Source organism: Calypte anna, chromosome 4A (assembly GCF_003957555.1).
Source record: "Calypte anna isolate BGI_N300 chromosome 4A, bCalAnn1_v1.p, whole genome shotgun sequence".
In the NCBI taxonomy this organism is placed as follows: domain Eukaryota; kingdom Metazoa; phylum Chordata; class Aves; order Apodiformes; family Trochilidae; genus Calypte; species Calypte anna.
Genome location: NC_044248.1, coordinates 43,332,271 through 43,348,685, shown reverse-complemented (window position 1 = coordinate 43,348,685; position 16,415 = coordinate 43,332,271). Strand labels below are relative to the sequence as shown.

Below are 16,415 nucleotides of genomic sequence, written 5' to 3'. Positions count from 1 at the left end.
ACTTCAGTAGCTCAGTGACACTGAGCAGCATACTAAGAATGCACCCTAGAAAGGAAAGTAGTTATTAATAAGAGAGTAACAGCCTTTCCATGCACTGAAACCCTAAATGACCTGGAAAAATCAATCAGGTTCTGCAGCAGTGCATGGTGAGTCAGCTGGAGCATCTGTCCCATAACCCTTCTGTATGGAAACGCCTTCCTTCACCCCCTGAGAGCAGTCAGGAGCTCTGGGCTCTTAGGTAATTCACCTGCTGAAAATCAAAGAAGGCAGCAAGTAGCCATGTTTGGGACTGACTGAGGATGATGGTGTTTTTTCCTTCCTGAACAGGGAAGCCAGCACCCAAACACTGCTCAGGTGAAGCAGAAAAAACCTACACGTGATGCACTTCCAATGCCAAGAGCCAGCACACTCAGTCACATGAAATGCTGCATCAAAACTTCTAAGAACAGAAAAGGAGGCAGTGAAATCCAGAATTAGTTCATAAAAAAGCTTATCAAGGTCAGCCTCCAAATTCACAGTAAGCCATACAGTAAAGAGTGGCACCCCAGAGCCAATGCTGCATCACCTGAGCAGCTCTCACCCAGCACACCCAGACCTGGGACCATCACCTGGGCTACAGCTTTTCACCAGAGGAGGCTTTCTAGGAATCTGTCAGGCTGGAAAAGCCCCTTGGGATCATGGAGTCCAACCATCATCCCTACTCTGCAAAGTTCTCCCCTAACCCACATCCTCTCCACATCTCCACAGCAGAGCAGCCTGCACCAAAGGGAAATGACCCTCTCTTAGGGAGTGGAAGGTGACACAGAGGGACACTTCTCTTCACCACCCAAACTTTAGGGGTTCAAATTGCAGTGATTTTCCATCTTAGAAATCCTTGGGTTACATTTAATGTTTGCCTCTCAGTGTTCACCCACTGCCTTCACCTGCACAGAACTGCACAGAACTTCTTCAGGGATGGAAACTTCTTTTCAGACAAAAAAAGCTTTTTTCCACAGGGTGAAGCTTTCTGTGCAGACCCCTCAGTGCTCTGCCCCTCCCCAAAGCAGACAGCCCAAACTAAACACACTTTTCCACCAACAGCAATGATGCTGTCCAGAGTATCAGCCCATTCCTTCTTTCTGAGGTTGTGCAGGATTTACTTGTACTGGCAGCTGTTTGCTTGCCTTTTGCAGAATGCTTTATTTGTCCACAGGTTCCATGTGAGAACACCCACATGCACAAACCTCTCTTTTTCACAGCCAGGAGTCTCCTTCCCTTGCATGCAGCTCGTGGTGTGGCAGCTTTTAGACTGGAAGTTTTATAATATAAAAAGATGTCTTAAAAAAAAAACTTCCTTTTTGCAAGTTTTAAAAACAAAAACCCCACAATTAAACATGGCTTGCTTCCTTTGCAGGCAGAAATTCAAATTAAAAATATCTCTTTTCAAAAGAAGACTGATACCTTTGCAATGGGGCTACTTTCAATGAATTTCAGAGAAAAAACAATTGTTTTGCTCAGAGAAGAACACAAATAACTTTCACTTTACAGGCAATAGGAGGAAGTAAACAGTAGTGCTCATTTCAAGATACAAGTGAACAGGTTTATTGGAATGCTTTTTTTTTTAGAAAAATGGATTTTTTTCTAGTTCATTAGGTATCTCAGGGAATGCAATCAATAAACTCAGAGAAGCTGCAAACACTTGCATTCAGTTGAGGCTTTACAGAGTCACCAGTGGCTGCATATTTATGCAGTAACTTTTTTCTTTTTTTTTGGCTAATGCTATTTCATTTAACACATCATAGTTTTCAAGTGATTAAAACCCCTAAACATAAATGAATTCATACAATAACCATCCCATCACTGATGAGTTGTTTGCTATAAGACTCCAGGGTTTAGGCTTACAAATTCCTTTAATTTTATTGAAAAGGAGTAAAGGGAAATAATGAAATAATCACAAGGAACACTGGGCTCTGAACAGCTCAGCCACAGCATTTCTTAACACACTTCTCTTAGTTTGTAAAGCTGCTTCAGTTTTACTTCCTGTGTAGCATCTACTTAGTAACTTCAAAAGAGATAAAATACAGAAACACCCTAGGCCACATCAGAATGCACAGAGGCATACATACCTGCAAGAGATTTAATTAGTATTTTATAATTAATGGAATGGTGATGAGCTAATAGAAGAAGAAATGGGGCATGAGCTGATAAAAAAGGAATAGATAAATAAAAGATAAATAAAGGAATGAAAAAGAAAACTGATGGAATACATTTGAGTGAAGTACAGTTTGCTGTAGATTAATGGGAGTAAAATTCTTACCTTTGTTATTGTATACATCTAGATAGTTTGGTGCTGAAAAAATTGTGATTAGTGAAGGGAAGCCTGTTGTCTGGCTTTTCCTGTACATCCGGTACCTGAAAGGAAAGCAGGGATAAGAATTATTGCCCTGGGTTGTGTTATGCCCTTGTCACTGACCAAACCCAATGCAAAACCTCCCAGTACCTCACTGGAAAACATGCATATGCACTGGTGGGAAGCCTAGGAACACACATGTCCTGCATCCTTACCCATGATATCCCTTTGGCATCCATTGGGAAGCCAGGACCAGAGGAGATGCAACATAGGAGGCTGGGAAATGGGGTCCAATATTTTCCCTGCTGTGTCTAAGTGCTCCCAGTCTGACAGACAGTGTGTTCATGTTTCCATTACCTCAACTTGCTGCTCTAAAAGGTTTACTGGACCCACAGATAATCAATGAGGCATTAAACCTGCAAATTATGGGAAGCACACCAACCCTGTGGTACTTCTGCCTAAGACACAATTAAGACCAAGTTCTGCTCTTCAGTCTTCAGCTACCAAAACCTGAAGAATTTGGCAACCACCCACAGCAGTTGCGCCGAAGCCATTTTACAGCTTCAATACAATCCCTTCCACAACATTTTATTTTTCACCCTTTATTGGAAAGCAATACAATAAAACCAACATTTCATTACCCTTGGGTACTCCATGCCAGTTATTTTTGGCAGAATAATGGCTTGCTTTTAATTGCATTGAGGTTTTTAAGTATGCAATAATTCAAACTATCAGAACAGCTTTTCATATGCACCATGAATATCCATCTCATTTCTACAATCTTACTACTTTTACCCTTTATTATTATTATTATTATTATTCAGGTTGTGTAAAGTTTCTGCCTTCAAATAAACACAAGAGTAATGTATGCAAAACAGACACAGCTCTTCATTCACATACCAACCCTTCATTGTAATCTCACAAGTCAGGGCACATTTCAGTGAGCAGATAATTTTTTTAGAATTTCTTAAGCATCATTAAAAAGTTTTATCTTTTTATAAGGGGCAATAGTTTCATCAAGGAACCATCAACACCACCCAGGCCTTGAACTGGACTGTTTTGGCACACAGTGTCTCAATTAGCTCCTTAAATTCATTACTGAGGCTCTGGGAAATGGTAGTTTTTTTGCTACTGAGTTACCCAGTATTATTTTATTGATAAGACATAAACCCAGCAGGCTCAGAAGTTTCACGTGGGTGTGAAAACTTCAGAGACAGCAGTTGTGGCATCCAGGAGTGAAATCAGTTCCCTGGCACTGTGGCAATCGGGGTCTCAGGAGTCTCAGCTACATTTGCAAAACTTCATTTGCTGAGCTGGATTTGTCCTCCTTGCCAAGGTTTGCATCAAAATCACTTTTAATCATTTTCTACCACTTAAAATCACTAAGGCTAAGTCAGTGGGGTATAGGAGGCTTCAGTAAGTCCTGTAACTCAGTAATAGTAACAAGATAAAGGGATTCTAATGCCAGGCTTTGGTTTTACAGCCTTAACAACAAGCAAGAGCTGTTGCAACTCAAGATTTTCTTGTTCCCTCTCAGTTACTTCTTCTTTCTTTATTCACTCTGCTAACAACAAACCATTATTCACTATTAGTGCCCTCCCTCCACACACACTTACCCAGCATCCTGGGCTTCATGAGCTCGGAGGATGGATAACAAGTTATTGTGCTGTAGGAACTCACATACAGCAGGGTAACTGTTGGAAGAAAATAACAGCACCTCTTATTGCATTATCAGAAGCACCACATTTAGCTCTTGCTTTCAAAAACTGTTTGATCCAATATGCATCATTCATGAAATCAGCCCTGGCTCTGCAGGCAGATTTCTGTAGAGACAAGAGCAGCAACAGCACTTTCCTTCATCCATCTCACCCTGGAACTGTGTGAAAGGAAGGCTGGGAAGCTGCAATTGACTGCATGACAACAATCACCCTCCTGCTCCTCAGAAAGAAATCTATTTTATTATACTTGCAGATTCAATGTACTCCAAGAAAAAAAAAAAAAAAAAAGGTGATACAATGGTTGCTTTCTGCAAAAAACCTCCCTTCCCACCAACTACAGCATGAAGAGGCTGCTGTGGCCACCTGATAATAACATGGTGTGGGGAGACAGAGGGAGAAAGGCAGAAAGAAGGAAGGCAAATCACTCCCCAGACTGGACATCTTTGATCTGCTGAACTTTATCTCCTTGATAATCAAGAACTATCCCCTTGGCAACTTAAATGGTAAATTCTGTGACTTCTAAAACCCTGGAAATATGCTCAGTAAATACATCTTTCCAAGACATGTTCTACATGTAAAAACAAAGCAGGTGAAAAGGTGGCAGAGGAATATGACAGAGGAGTTTCTATTCTGTTTCTTGCTGCCCATGGGCAGTGTTGCTGTCAAGCAGAATGGAAGAGCCCTTTTCTTATGACTTCAGTACTATGAAAACCTTTCTTGCTGTTCAAGTTATGGAAATCACATAGAAAAACAAAATATAGCATAACACAAATGAAGTGTTGATGGTGCAAGTGTGTTATCTTAAGTTATAGGAAAAAAAGCTATTTAAAATCATACCTGAATGCACAATAAAGAACTTGGATTAACTCTATTTTGTGGTGTTCAAAAATAAGCTTTTTCTTCTTGCTTTCAAACCACTGCTGGCTCCCCATGCCTGTACTGGAGCATAACCAGCACAGTGGCCATCTACCACTTCAAGACAGGAAGCCAAACCTCTCTTCTTCTGTCACCAGTAATTGAATACAGAGCCCAAGAAAGCCAAAACTTCCTGGCTCCCTCTGTCCAAAGCCAACTGCAGTAAGAGCCAAACAGAACAAAGGAGACACAAGGAAGAGGCTGCAGCAGAAGTGGCACTGGAATAAAAAAAGGACTCCACTGATTTGGCAAAACCCTCCTTAGGCTCCTTAGAAATATAGGGGAGATGGGAAAGACTCTTCATTCAGATGGCATCTAGAGGGCTTCCCTTTTCTCCTTCTTTGGGCCAGTCCTATACAATTTGCTTTGCTTTGTCCAGATTTATTTATTGCTCTTGATACCAAGCAAATGTTGAGCTGACTGCTCTGTATTTTATGACCTTCAGCAGGGTGGGAAGCAGGCACTGCTGCAAGGTAGCAGGTGGCCTTATCCACAGCCCTGCAGTCCCACCACCCTGTGTCTGTAAAGCACTTCTGAATTTCTCAGCCTTCTCATTGCTGGGCAAGTTGGAGAGAAACAAGCAAAACTGTTGCTCAGACAAACCAAGCAAACCCAAAAAACAAGCAAACAGAAAAAATAAGAAATGGGGGTGTAAAGCTCACATAGCAGCACTGAAACGCCACCTGGAGAAAACAGCAACATAGAAAAGAGAAAAATAGCAGAAAGAAATAGCAAAATGCATTAGTGTCCATTCCTCATGTTTATTTTCAACGATCTATTCAACTCTTCCATAGTTCAAATCCTAGAACAGCCAGAAAGGTTTAAAGGTGTTGGAGAAGACACTAAGACATCTGCACGATGACTTCTGTGCTGGTTCTGGAAGACAGAAACCTCAGGGCCCCTGAATCTCCAAGCATAGCCCAGGTACAGAGATGATTATGTTACAGGACTGGATGTATTCCCAAAGACCCTGGCAAGCACAGCCTGGTTGGCAGCACCTCAGGGGCAAGTTCAGTAACACTCTGATGCAAAATATTTAAGTAAAGGTGTTGCTGAACAGACAGAGCAAGTTATAAATAAATCTTAACTAAACCTAATAAAAAAGACCTGCTTTCCCAGCCAGGGACCACCTGCAGAGCCCACTTGCAGCCTGGTGACATCCCCATCAGTTTGTAACTTCATGTGTGAAGGAGATAAAAATTCATGGGGAAAAACAAAAGCATTATCTAATGCATCATTTCCCTTCAGTTCATCCAGGAAAAACGCTACTGCTTCCTTCCAACCTTTCTGGATATTTTGCAGCTGAAATGTCAGTGGCAGCTAGAGGCTACAAACCCAGCAGAATGCCCTAGTGCTGTTTTTGGACTTGACCCATCTAGCTGTATTTTCTCAGTTGCAGGTTTGGTATTTGGAATTGTCTAAGAAGATTGCCATTACCAAATAATCCCAGTTCCCAGCTCATGGGGGATATCATTTTGGCAGCTGCAGTGATCTCAGATGCTGACAGGCTGCCATTCAAGCCACTGGCAAGCAAGAACTAATCTGCATACATTTCTTTTCCTAATTAATTGTGACTAAATGTAGACTTACAGTACATTTTGTTTAGAAATTTTTACATTAACTTCTGAAAACTGGGGTTTGTAATGAAAAATCTGATAGACAGTTGATTCTGTTTGTTACCAGTGCAGCTGCTCCACATGCCTATGGGGTTTTTTTCACATAGTATTCTCCTCATCCACTGTGAAGTACTGCTTCTGAGAAAGATACACTGAAGTGGGAAAAAATGCCTTTAAAGATATGTGACAAGCTCTTCTTTCCACTCCCAAGTACAGATCTACTTTGTTTGTTCTTTTTTGTTTATTCCTTAATTATCTTCGTTTATCTGTGGCAAATAGATTCCTACTAGCAGAATTTGGCTGACTCTATAGGGCCCACACCTAGAAAGGCAGAGATGCCACCAAGTGCTCTGTGCAAATAAAGACACAACCTGGTGACCACCTTTTCTTCTCAGTGACCAGCATGGCACCTGCAATGAGCAAGCAGCCACATAAATAACCCAGCCCACTGCCCCCCATGAGCAGTCTGGCTGGAAACTTTGTTCTGAAAAAGGCAAAGTAACTCTCAGGCATTTTTCTTCAGCTACTTGTTGAAGGGGGGACTGGGGAGAAGCCACTTCTCCCCATATGCAGCTGTTACATACACTCTCCCACTTGGGACAATAAATAAAAGGGCTTTAATTCCCAGCCCCTTCCTTAACATCACTTTGCTCCTTCCTTCCCCAGAGGAGTTTCATATGAAATAACATATTCCTCAACAAAAAAATACATGCCCTTCAGGTAAGCAGCAAGAACTCCTGCAAAATGTCAGCAAAACAGAGATTATTGCAAGACTTATCAGTAACAAGGTTTTTACAGAAAAGACCTCTCCTTGGAAATTTTTTTTCTCCTCTTCCAAATGAAAATTATCATCTTATAATCAAACTCCCAACTGTTTTTTCTGATGGCTGCCCCTCCAGAAACACTCTCTTCCTTGCCCTGCTTTGCAGAGCCCAGCCTGTAAATTCAGATGGGCCAGCGAGAAAGCACTTGGCCAAGAGGGAAAGCAAACAAACAGAACCCCCCCCACAAGAGGCTTTTCCAGAACCACCCAGCCTCCTGCCTGTGCTCCACGTGTCATGCTGAATCATGGCAGAGTGGTGACTCATGGAGAAAACAAAATCCCCCTCTGCTGCACTAGGGAGATGCTGTTCTCCATGGCACATGTGACTGTGACATTCCCTCCTTCAGCAGCCTTTTTTTCCTTAAAGTGCCTCCTCATACACAGCTGATCAGCTTTGAGGTCTGTTTTGCACGATCACTGATTACACAGATTCAGAACAGAAGCAATACTTTTATTTTTTTAAGAAGAGACCATTCAAACTCAGCCCATCAGCTCAGCTGAGGTTGCATGCACACAGCACAAACAGGTTTTCAGCAAAGCCTCACCCTCTGAAGGCAAAATGCTTTTGTGGCTCTGGAGGTCCCAGGCAGCTCTCAGCACATCTTCTTCCACCCATTTTTTCTTGACCTTAGCTGTGCTGTCTGAACATGTTTAAAATGCTGCTCTTGCAAATAAAAAAAAAAATTCCCAACGTTCATACAACCTCACACGAGGTGTAACATGCTACAGCCTTCAAAAGATTTCAGCTGACATTTCACCAGGCTTGCACCGTCACAAATCTGACATCTGTGTAAAGGAAAGCACTGAAATAATGTGATAGCAGGGCCAAAATTATGATTATTCTACCCAGAGCACCTGTAAGGCTGAACCATTTCACTGCTATCCCAGGCTGGCAAAGGAAGTTCTGCCAGGAGGTTCCAATGCTAGCTGCTCTTGTATTGCTAACCCATCCTGCCTTTGGTTTTTTGTTGCTTTTGAAAAATATAACAATAGAGTCAACAGCCAAACATCTCAATAAAGCTCAACATTCCTTAGGAACTGATATTAAACTTACTAAGAGAACCTAAGAGGCTGGAGCACCATGCCTACAGAAATTCTGAGTATCTGCTTTACTTCTGAGACCACCCATGGACTACGGCCAGGCTCATGCCACTCATGCTCCTTTGAACAGTCAGTAATTAACCAAGTCTTACACACACAAATGACCCCAGAAAATGAGTGTTAAGCTTGTACATCTCTTACTCCAGATAGGAAGTCACTGATATACTTTATATAGGCTAAGACACAGCTAATTAACTCAGTGGTGCAACGTAACTCCTGACCCTGCTGATCAGAACTTTGACACAGAAGAAATAAAACCAGCTGGCTGTGGATCCAACCAAACTTTTTCACAGTTAGGACCATGCACTTGTGCAATGAAAGAATATTTAACTCTTCTTCCATCTAGAAAATATCATGGGAATTATGACATTCCCCCTCCCAGTGTGCCTTAGAAAGGAGAGAGCTTGCTTTCCCCACACCACAGCAATCACCCAAACCCACTTAGTGCCTATCTCTCCATAAGGTAATAGTATTTTCAGAGAGAAAAGAAGTCCAGCTGACTTCCTCAAGCTTTCTGATCAGTGAAAGGAGCCCCTGTCAGGATGGCAAGGAGCACCATGTCCTGCCAAGTCAGAGATGTTTCTTCAGGAAACACCTTAGAGTTACTGAAGCATGAAATCAGTGCCATGAGCAATTGGCAAGATCAGGACAGCCAGCTAAGTGCAAATAAATATTCAGAGAAAAAATTCATGGTAAAAAATAGATAATCTAATAAACAAGGAGAAAAACTTTACCAGCTGGATCAGCTGAAAAATTGGGAGGTAGGTGGGTGGGAAGGGAGGCGGGAATATCACTCAGGGACAAATTAATTCCCTCTTGTTCAGAACATTCCCTGAGTATGACATTATTTTGGGTGAGAGGGAAGAAAAGCTTAACTTAACTCATAACTAAAAAAAAAAATTACACACATAGCATTCCATTAATTCTTTCTGCTTTTGCATTGTAGCTGCATCAAACATGACCGTGACCCCTGGAGTACAACCTTCTATTTCAGCAAGGGGAAATGAAATCTCATCATTAAGCTCTTGGCTCATTTTAAGGTACAGAGAACTTCAATGTATTTCCGAGAACTGCCTCCATTTCCCAGTTAGGTTTAACAGTGGCATTGTGCTGCTGCTGTTTCCAAGAATCCAGTTTTTTTGACAGTGCCCACTGAGCACTGCTGCTGGATGCAAGAGGCGTGCATTAAGCCCTGACTCTTAGCACCCCTGGAAATGAAGCTAACCATTCCTTACATCTCTAAATGACAGGTTAGCTTTGTTGTTTCAAGATCTGACACTTCACAGTGCCAGCCACAATAGTTTCAAGAACTCTTACACAAAAGGAAATTTCTCAGAGAAAAGCTTGTTCAGTTTGAAATTCAATAGGCTGTATATGAATGATCACCTAGGAAATGCAGTGAGAAGCTTGACAGACAACTGGAAGCTACATTCTTTATATTTTCTCATGGGTATTTACCTCAAACAAAAGGCTCAACATTTCACAAATGGTTTTTTGGATGAATGAAGATGATTTTTTGTACTACAGAGCTCCAAAGTCCTGTTAGAATGTTGTGGGTACACAGAAAGCCATGTTACTGTTACTTTCTTTATAGCATTTTTTAATAGGAAATAACTTGAAATCAGAGAAAAGTCACTTGAAACTTGTCAACATAATGTCTGACAGCATGCAACTGATTTGTTACAGCTATTTCCTGCAATTGATGAAGAGATCTTAAACATCTAGAAATCCTTCCCCTGGCTCACATGTGCGACTGAAATCTTCCTGACCTTCCATCAAAATGCCCACTTTGCTTTCTGGAAATGACAGAAAAAAACCCCAGGAATTTTATTCACTGAAGAACAAGGCAAGTCCCCTCTAACAACAGACATTCTTGAAGGTGGATTCCTTTGCAAGCTGAGATGGCTGTTCAGAGAAATGTGGTCCTTTGTTTAGGAAGGAACTAGGAAAGGCAAGCAGAGTTAGAGCACTTCACATGGATGGGTACTGTTTTTTTTTTCCAGGGTTTATCATTAGGTAAGCACGGAGTGACCTTCCAGAGGATGGTCACTGGGGCCTTGAGCACCCTGGGCTGGTGGAAGGGGTCCCTGCCCATGCAGGGGGTTGGAACTGGGTGAGCTTGAAGGTCTCTTCCAACCCAAACCATTCATGATTCTGTGAGTCAGGACACCGGTCACATCTGATATAATTTCAGGAGAAAACTGATACATATTGTCAGGAAATTCTATGGCAATTGTAAGAAACCTGGAAAAAACCAAACCCTGAAATCCAAAAGCTGTGCCAGTACATAATAAGTCCTGTACTGAAACACACAGCATGTTTACAAGGTTGGTTTTTTTTTTTGCTCTTGCAAAGGTTCTGGTGGGGAAGCTGCTATCACTTGCTGGTTGCAGTGGGCAGTGCCTGGGAGCTGCTGGGAAGAGGAATGATTTTAGCCCTCAGAGTCACAAAGCCATTTCTAAACAGATCAATTGTTTGCAGCAGTTTGACACCTCCTTTCATAATGAGACCAAACACATTTATCGAGTGCTTTCCAGACGTTATTGATCCAAAGGTGGGGGCAGGACTTGCCCACAGAAGGTGCTGCCAGCAGCCTGGGCTGCAGTCTCTCCTCTTAGGTCACTGTTCCAGTCCCTTCATCATCTTCATGGCCCTTTGCTAAACTCATTCCAGTAAGTCCATGTCTCTGTTGTGCTGGGGAGCCCAGACCTGGGCATGCTACTCCTCCAGGTGTATCTCTACCAGAGCTGAGTAGAACTGGGGAAAAGTTAAAATACCTGCCCAGTTTCCTCTGTGTATCATTAAATCCCTTCAGCATACATTGGTGCCAATAATTTAAGAGAAGAGAAGACACTTCTGGCCACTGAAGTTGAAGAGGTGGGAGCCACACCTCAGGTATAAATGGAAGAGGAATTGGTTGCAGAGCTGAGATTTACTGAGCTACAGATCCAAGAAGGTAAGAGAAACAAATGCCTCAGCAGTCTGAGAGGACAGTGGCAGACTGGAATAATGTTTTTTTTGCCAATTTGGTAATAAATCACATCAGCAAATTACTCAGGTAGGTACCAATTGCAAGAGGGAGGACTCTCTACACTGTCTCAGTGCTGTTCCATCCTCTCCTGTGTCCCTGGGCTTAGGCAAAGGGGAGATGATGGGATATCTCCTGGCACCCAAGAAAATCTACTCCTTTAATGTACACAAGAAAGAGTCTTCTGACTCTTTACACATCACAAAACTCCCTCATGCTTAAAAGACAATTACCACTAAGCAGAAAAGAAGCAGAGAGTGCAGCTTCCCTTTCATGGTCACAAACTAACCCAGAGATTTGCTTTACCTGTCCTTCCATTCCCATTACTATTACTTCTATTAATCAAGTTTATACTTCACTAAGAACCATCAGTAGAAAGAAATAATTTCAAAGGTTAATTACAACTTGCTGTCTGAATTTCACTCCAGACATGTTTCTGCAAGAATGTTACAGACACTTGTCTGCATTTCAGCTCTTAGCAAATCCCATTTAACAAGTGCTACTTAAAATCCTGGATTTCTTGGGAAGAACTATTCCTAAACATGAACAAAAAAAATTGATAACACAGAAAAAAAAAGTATCTGTGTGTGGGAAATCACAGGTTTTATTAAACCCTGAAGAGCAACAGATAGTGAATTTTTTTATGCTGGCATCTTTCATTAAAAATTAAGTTCTAATTATAAAACTAGAAGTGTAGTTACCTGCCCCATTTTAGAAGGGACACATTCAATCCCTAACTTCTAGGGATTTCCCTTAGTGAAAGCAAGATATGAACAAACCAACCATGAATTTACCTGAAAAGAAGGCAAGCCTGCAGTAAAAAAAGGCCCAATTATCTAAGCAGTTCCATGAATTCCAAGGAAATGTTCCTACTGCCAAACCAGCATCTCAGATCCAGAAACCCACCCAAAGCAGGAATATTCACCTGTAGAAGTACGAGCACCCCCTGACTGTGTTGTGAGTGAAGTGTTCCTGAGTCTTCTCATTCCCAAAGTCCTCCAAGGGGTCTGACCACAGGATGTCACACATGGGTCCATATGCAGGTGGTTCCTTGAATCGATCTAACTAAGAGAAACAGGAGACAAAGAAATACTAATTTCTGTCAGCTCTGCAGCACGGAAACACTGAAGCCAAGGTGCTGGTGTTCATTCAGCCCAGTCCATGGTAAGCAAAGACTCAAAGCAATCTATCTTTCAGCTTTGGGTTACTCCCAGTGTTAAAGCAATGGGGTTTTCTACTTTTTTTTTTAATAAGCTTTTCAGTGGATGAGACACAGGATGGTATTTTTCTATTTGTGTTCTTTTAAACATTGTGGCACTTGATTTATGCAAGTAAAGCACCTCAGGAGAAAAATAGGATAGTTATTTCAAAGCAAGTTCCCGTTTTCTTTTAAGGACATTCTCACCAAAAACTGCATTTAAATACCAAGGCAACATTTTTGCAGTGCAGCATCTTGCCTTGACATTCTGGTTGCTCTCATAACCTTAGCCCTAATTAAGCAGCTAAAACCTCCTCTTTCTGCCTATTTTTTTTCTGCCTCTTTCTGACTATTGGGATTTAAAAAAAATCAAATTAGATAGAAACATACTGGCAATAAGTCAAAGTATAACAAAATAGGGACATATTAAAGTCAGTATTCCTCTGCAATGACTCTTTAATATAAAACCACTCCTTGTTAACATGGGTTAAAACTCAGTTAAAAAGTTTCAGCAAGAGACCTCTGCAATTTTACCTGTGAGTTCTCATCATGAAATATTCATAACACATCTACACTTCTAACATACTGCAGCCTCTACCAATTAATGCCTTTGTAACTCTAAGTCATTTAAATTAAATAACAATTTGTACATATGCAAAACTAATTCCTGCTGATTGCCAGAGAGGAATAAACCTGCTAGTGGTGGGGGAAGAAGATGTTAATGATCCTCATCTAGAATCTGAGCTAAACAGCTTTATTCTACCATTACACTGTTGCAAAGCCAGCTCATTTTTAGGCAGATAATATTTTTGCTTAATGAGACAGTGAACTTTTACCTCAGAAACAAGCCTTCATATTCATTAATTTTAAAAAGTGCAGTTAATATCTTCATCTAATTGTTTTTAAACCAAAACATGTAATTACTGTCTCGAGTGTTTTTCCTTAACCATATTAATTTCTTAATAGGTTATGCATTAACCTCAGAATATATTTTGTATTTTAGTAATTTTGAGGCTCAGAAGCAAATAACCACGTTTGCAAGTCTCAAACTGAAAGCAAGAAATCTTTTCTGCTGGAAACACTAAGAAAAATGGTTTAAATATTTGGTTTTAGAAGCATCAACTGAGATCTCTTTTACCAGACACCTAAGATTAATCCTTAATAATACACAACAAGAGTGGATTTATTGAAGAAGCTGATGTGCAACGTTCTTTGAACTTTCATGAGATTTCTAAGTATCACCTCAGAACAGAGGAGTACCTACCACACAGGCACCCCCTTACTCAGCTGAGCTTAATTTGGGGAGCACCCAAGTGCAGTACTGCTTAAAAGTGTGGCAGGATTACAGAGAATTAAGCTCCTGGCTCTTTTGAGAGTAATAACGTTGTTCTGGCAATACTAATTGCAATCATACCATACTTTTTTAATTATATGCTTCAGGTACCATGAGGTTTTCCTAAAGTTTATTTTTATTTCTTCTCCAAGTAACTGCTGGATGCCTTACAAGGTGCAAGGAGTAACTGGGTGTTATGTTTACAACATGCTAGTAGATAATACTTAAACCAATGCTGCATACTTGTTTGGTCCTAAATAGTTGTGTATCTAACAATTTTTTTCAGAACACAAGGATGATAAATCCTTTGTTTTACAGGATGCTAGGGATTTCCTTACCTCCACAAAACACAGCTAATTGCAGCAATTCCTTTTATGTTCTATCGAAAAAGACCTTTAGAAGGTGGCAGTGTCAGCATGAATGTCAGAATGACACACAAGCATCTTACATAAATGAGGAACAGTGAGAAAGGATTCAAGTTTTAGTTGCTGGCCACAGACCTGAGCACTAACCAGGACTTACTTTTCTGATGTCATCTAAAGTGTTGATCTCTGGAGACAAGCCACCGTGTACACACAGGAACTGTTGGTTCATCAGAGCAGCCAAGGGAAGGCAGTCGAAGGCATCCATGCAGGCATCATACACACGTTCTGAATATTTGATTTTACCTTTTAAAGATCAAGATGGTATCAGAAAGTTTCCATCAATACTTGAGAGTGAAAGAGAAACGAGGATGCTGCTTAATACCTCAATTGTGCTTTCATTACTCTCTCTTCCACTGACTGTATCAAACCTTGTCTCAGGCAAAACATTATTTAGAATTTTTGTTATTTACTGCTGAAAACTGTCTTCATATTTTGAGTTGAAACTCTGCCAAATTTATAACATTTTTTTCCAAAAAAAAAAAAAAAAAAAAAAGTAAATAGATAACTTAGTATATATATTCTGCCATGAAATCTATACAGCAAGCCTGGAAGAGTCAGCTGAATTATTCTCATTTATAACATTATTGCCTAATATACTCTCTGTGAAGCAATTAGGACTTTAGCCCAGTCCCTTACAATTAATTATCTACAGAAATGCCATTATGCAATGAACGAGGTGGTACAATGAAGCTGAAATGTTAATTTACCAATACACATATCAAACTCAGTAAACCATGAAGCCTTTGAGCCAATTAACATTTCCTTTACCCTCAGAGCTAAAAAAGGGGAATACAGACTTCTGGCAACAGCTTCAGCTTACAGTGGCACAGGTAAAATAAAAAAGCAGCTTCATTGTGCAGGGGAAGGTCTACATCTAATGAGCTGTTTCCTTTCTTGCAACACAGAAAGGGATTCCTATAAACACAGCATATCAAAGAGTTTAATAATTCTGATAGGACAAATATGATAATGCCAAATTTTAAAGCAACTTAAAACTGATGATAGTTAATGTGACAAAGGACTGATGGTAAATGAGAATAAAGTACTCAAAAAACCCCTCCAAATCAAGTGGTAGAGAAAGGAATTAAGAGGAGAAATGTTAAGGTCAGACTTACATTCTTGCTTAAATGTGAAATACTCTGTTAAATGTCTACATTCATGATTCCCACGAAGTAAAAACAGTGTTTTGGGGTAAAGGATTTTCAAGGCCCACAAGTACAGCACACACTGCAGAGGAAAAACAAGATATATATATATATAAAAGATAATTCATAATTATTGATGTAATCCAAGCACTTCAGTCACCCTCCACCAAAATGAACCAGTGGAAGGAAGAGTGTCCTGTGTGAAACTTCTATTTTCAATGGGTTAACTTCACTTTTCATGTGTTACATGCAAACATTTTTCTCTGTACCTCATCCTGGACCTGGCCAAATCTCCTTTCAGCATATTGTAACTAAGCTGAGTGCTTTTCCCATGTGGTTCCTCCCTGTTCAGCCCCCAGCACCCCAGCTCCCAAGCAACAAGAGTGCACTCTCCACCTGGAGGCTCAGGCACAAACCCACCCTGGACATGATTTCTCCGGAAGATCCACATTTCCTGGCTTCAGGAAAAGTTGCCCTAGAACAATTTAACCCACTCTTCAGGAAATACCTCAGCTTCCAGCATGTTTTTACAAGAAGGCTTGTTGGCTTGTCACATAACATGGTTCTGCATAAGCAGCTAAGGGGGGAAAAAAATAATCCACAAAGCTCCTGCTTTAGGTGAAGTTACAACAAAGCTTCTCTTAAACCCTTTTATCTTTCCAAAGGATTTCTGTTTGAGATGACATTTCTTCTAGACATGATTTAAAGATAAAAAAGGAGACTTGGAGAGGTTAACCTCTGCTCAGACCTCAAAACTGTCTGATTAAACCAGTTCTTTTGAACA

The 16,415-nt window shown here is 40.7% G+C and overlaps 1 protein-coding gene across 1 annotated transcript in view; it reads right to left on the bottom strand.

Moving 5' to 3' along the window:
- PPP3CA (protein phosphatase 3 catalytic subunit alpha) overlaps window positions 1-16,415 on the bottom strand; it is a 136,765-nt gene that overhangs the window by 23,241 nt on the left and 97,109 nt on the right. The window contains exons 4-8 of the mRNA XM_030449764.1: window positions 15,602-15,713; window positions 14,584-14,729; window positions 12,456-12,595; window positions 3,946-4,023; window positions 2,297-2,391 (exon numbers count right to left, since the gene is read on the bottom strand). Coding sequence (XP_030305624.1) covers window positions 2,297-2,391; window positions 3,946-4,023; window positions 12,456-12,595; window positions 14,584-14,729; window positions 15,602-15,713 — 571 coding nt within the window. The remainder of the gene's footprint in view (window positions 1-2,296; window positions 2,392-3,945; window positions 4,024-12,455; window positions 12,596-14,583; window positions 14,730-15,601; window positions 15,714-16,415) is intronic.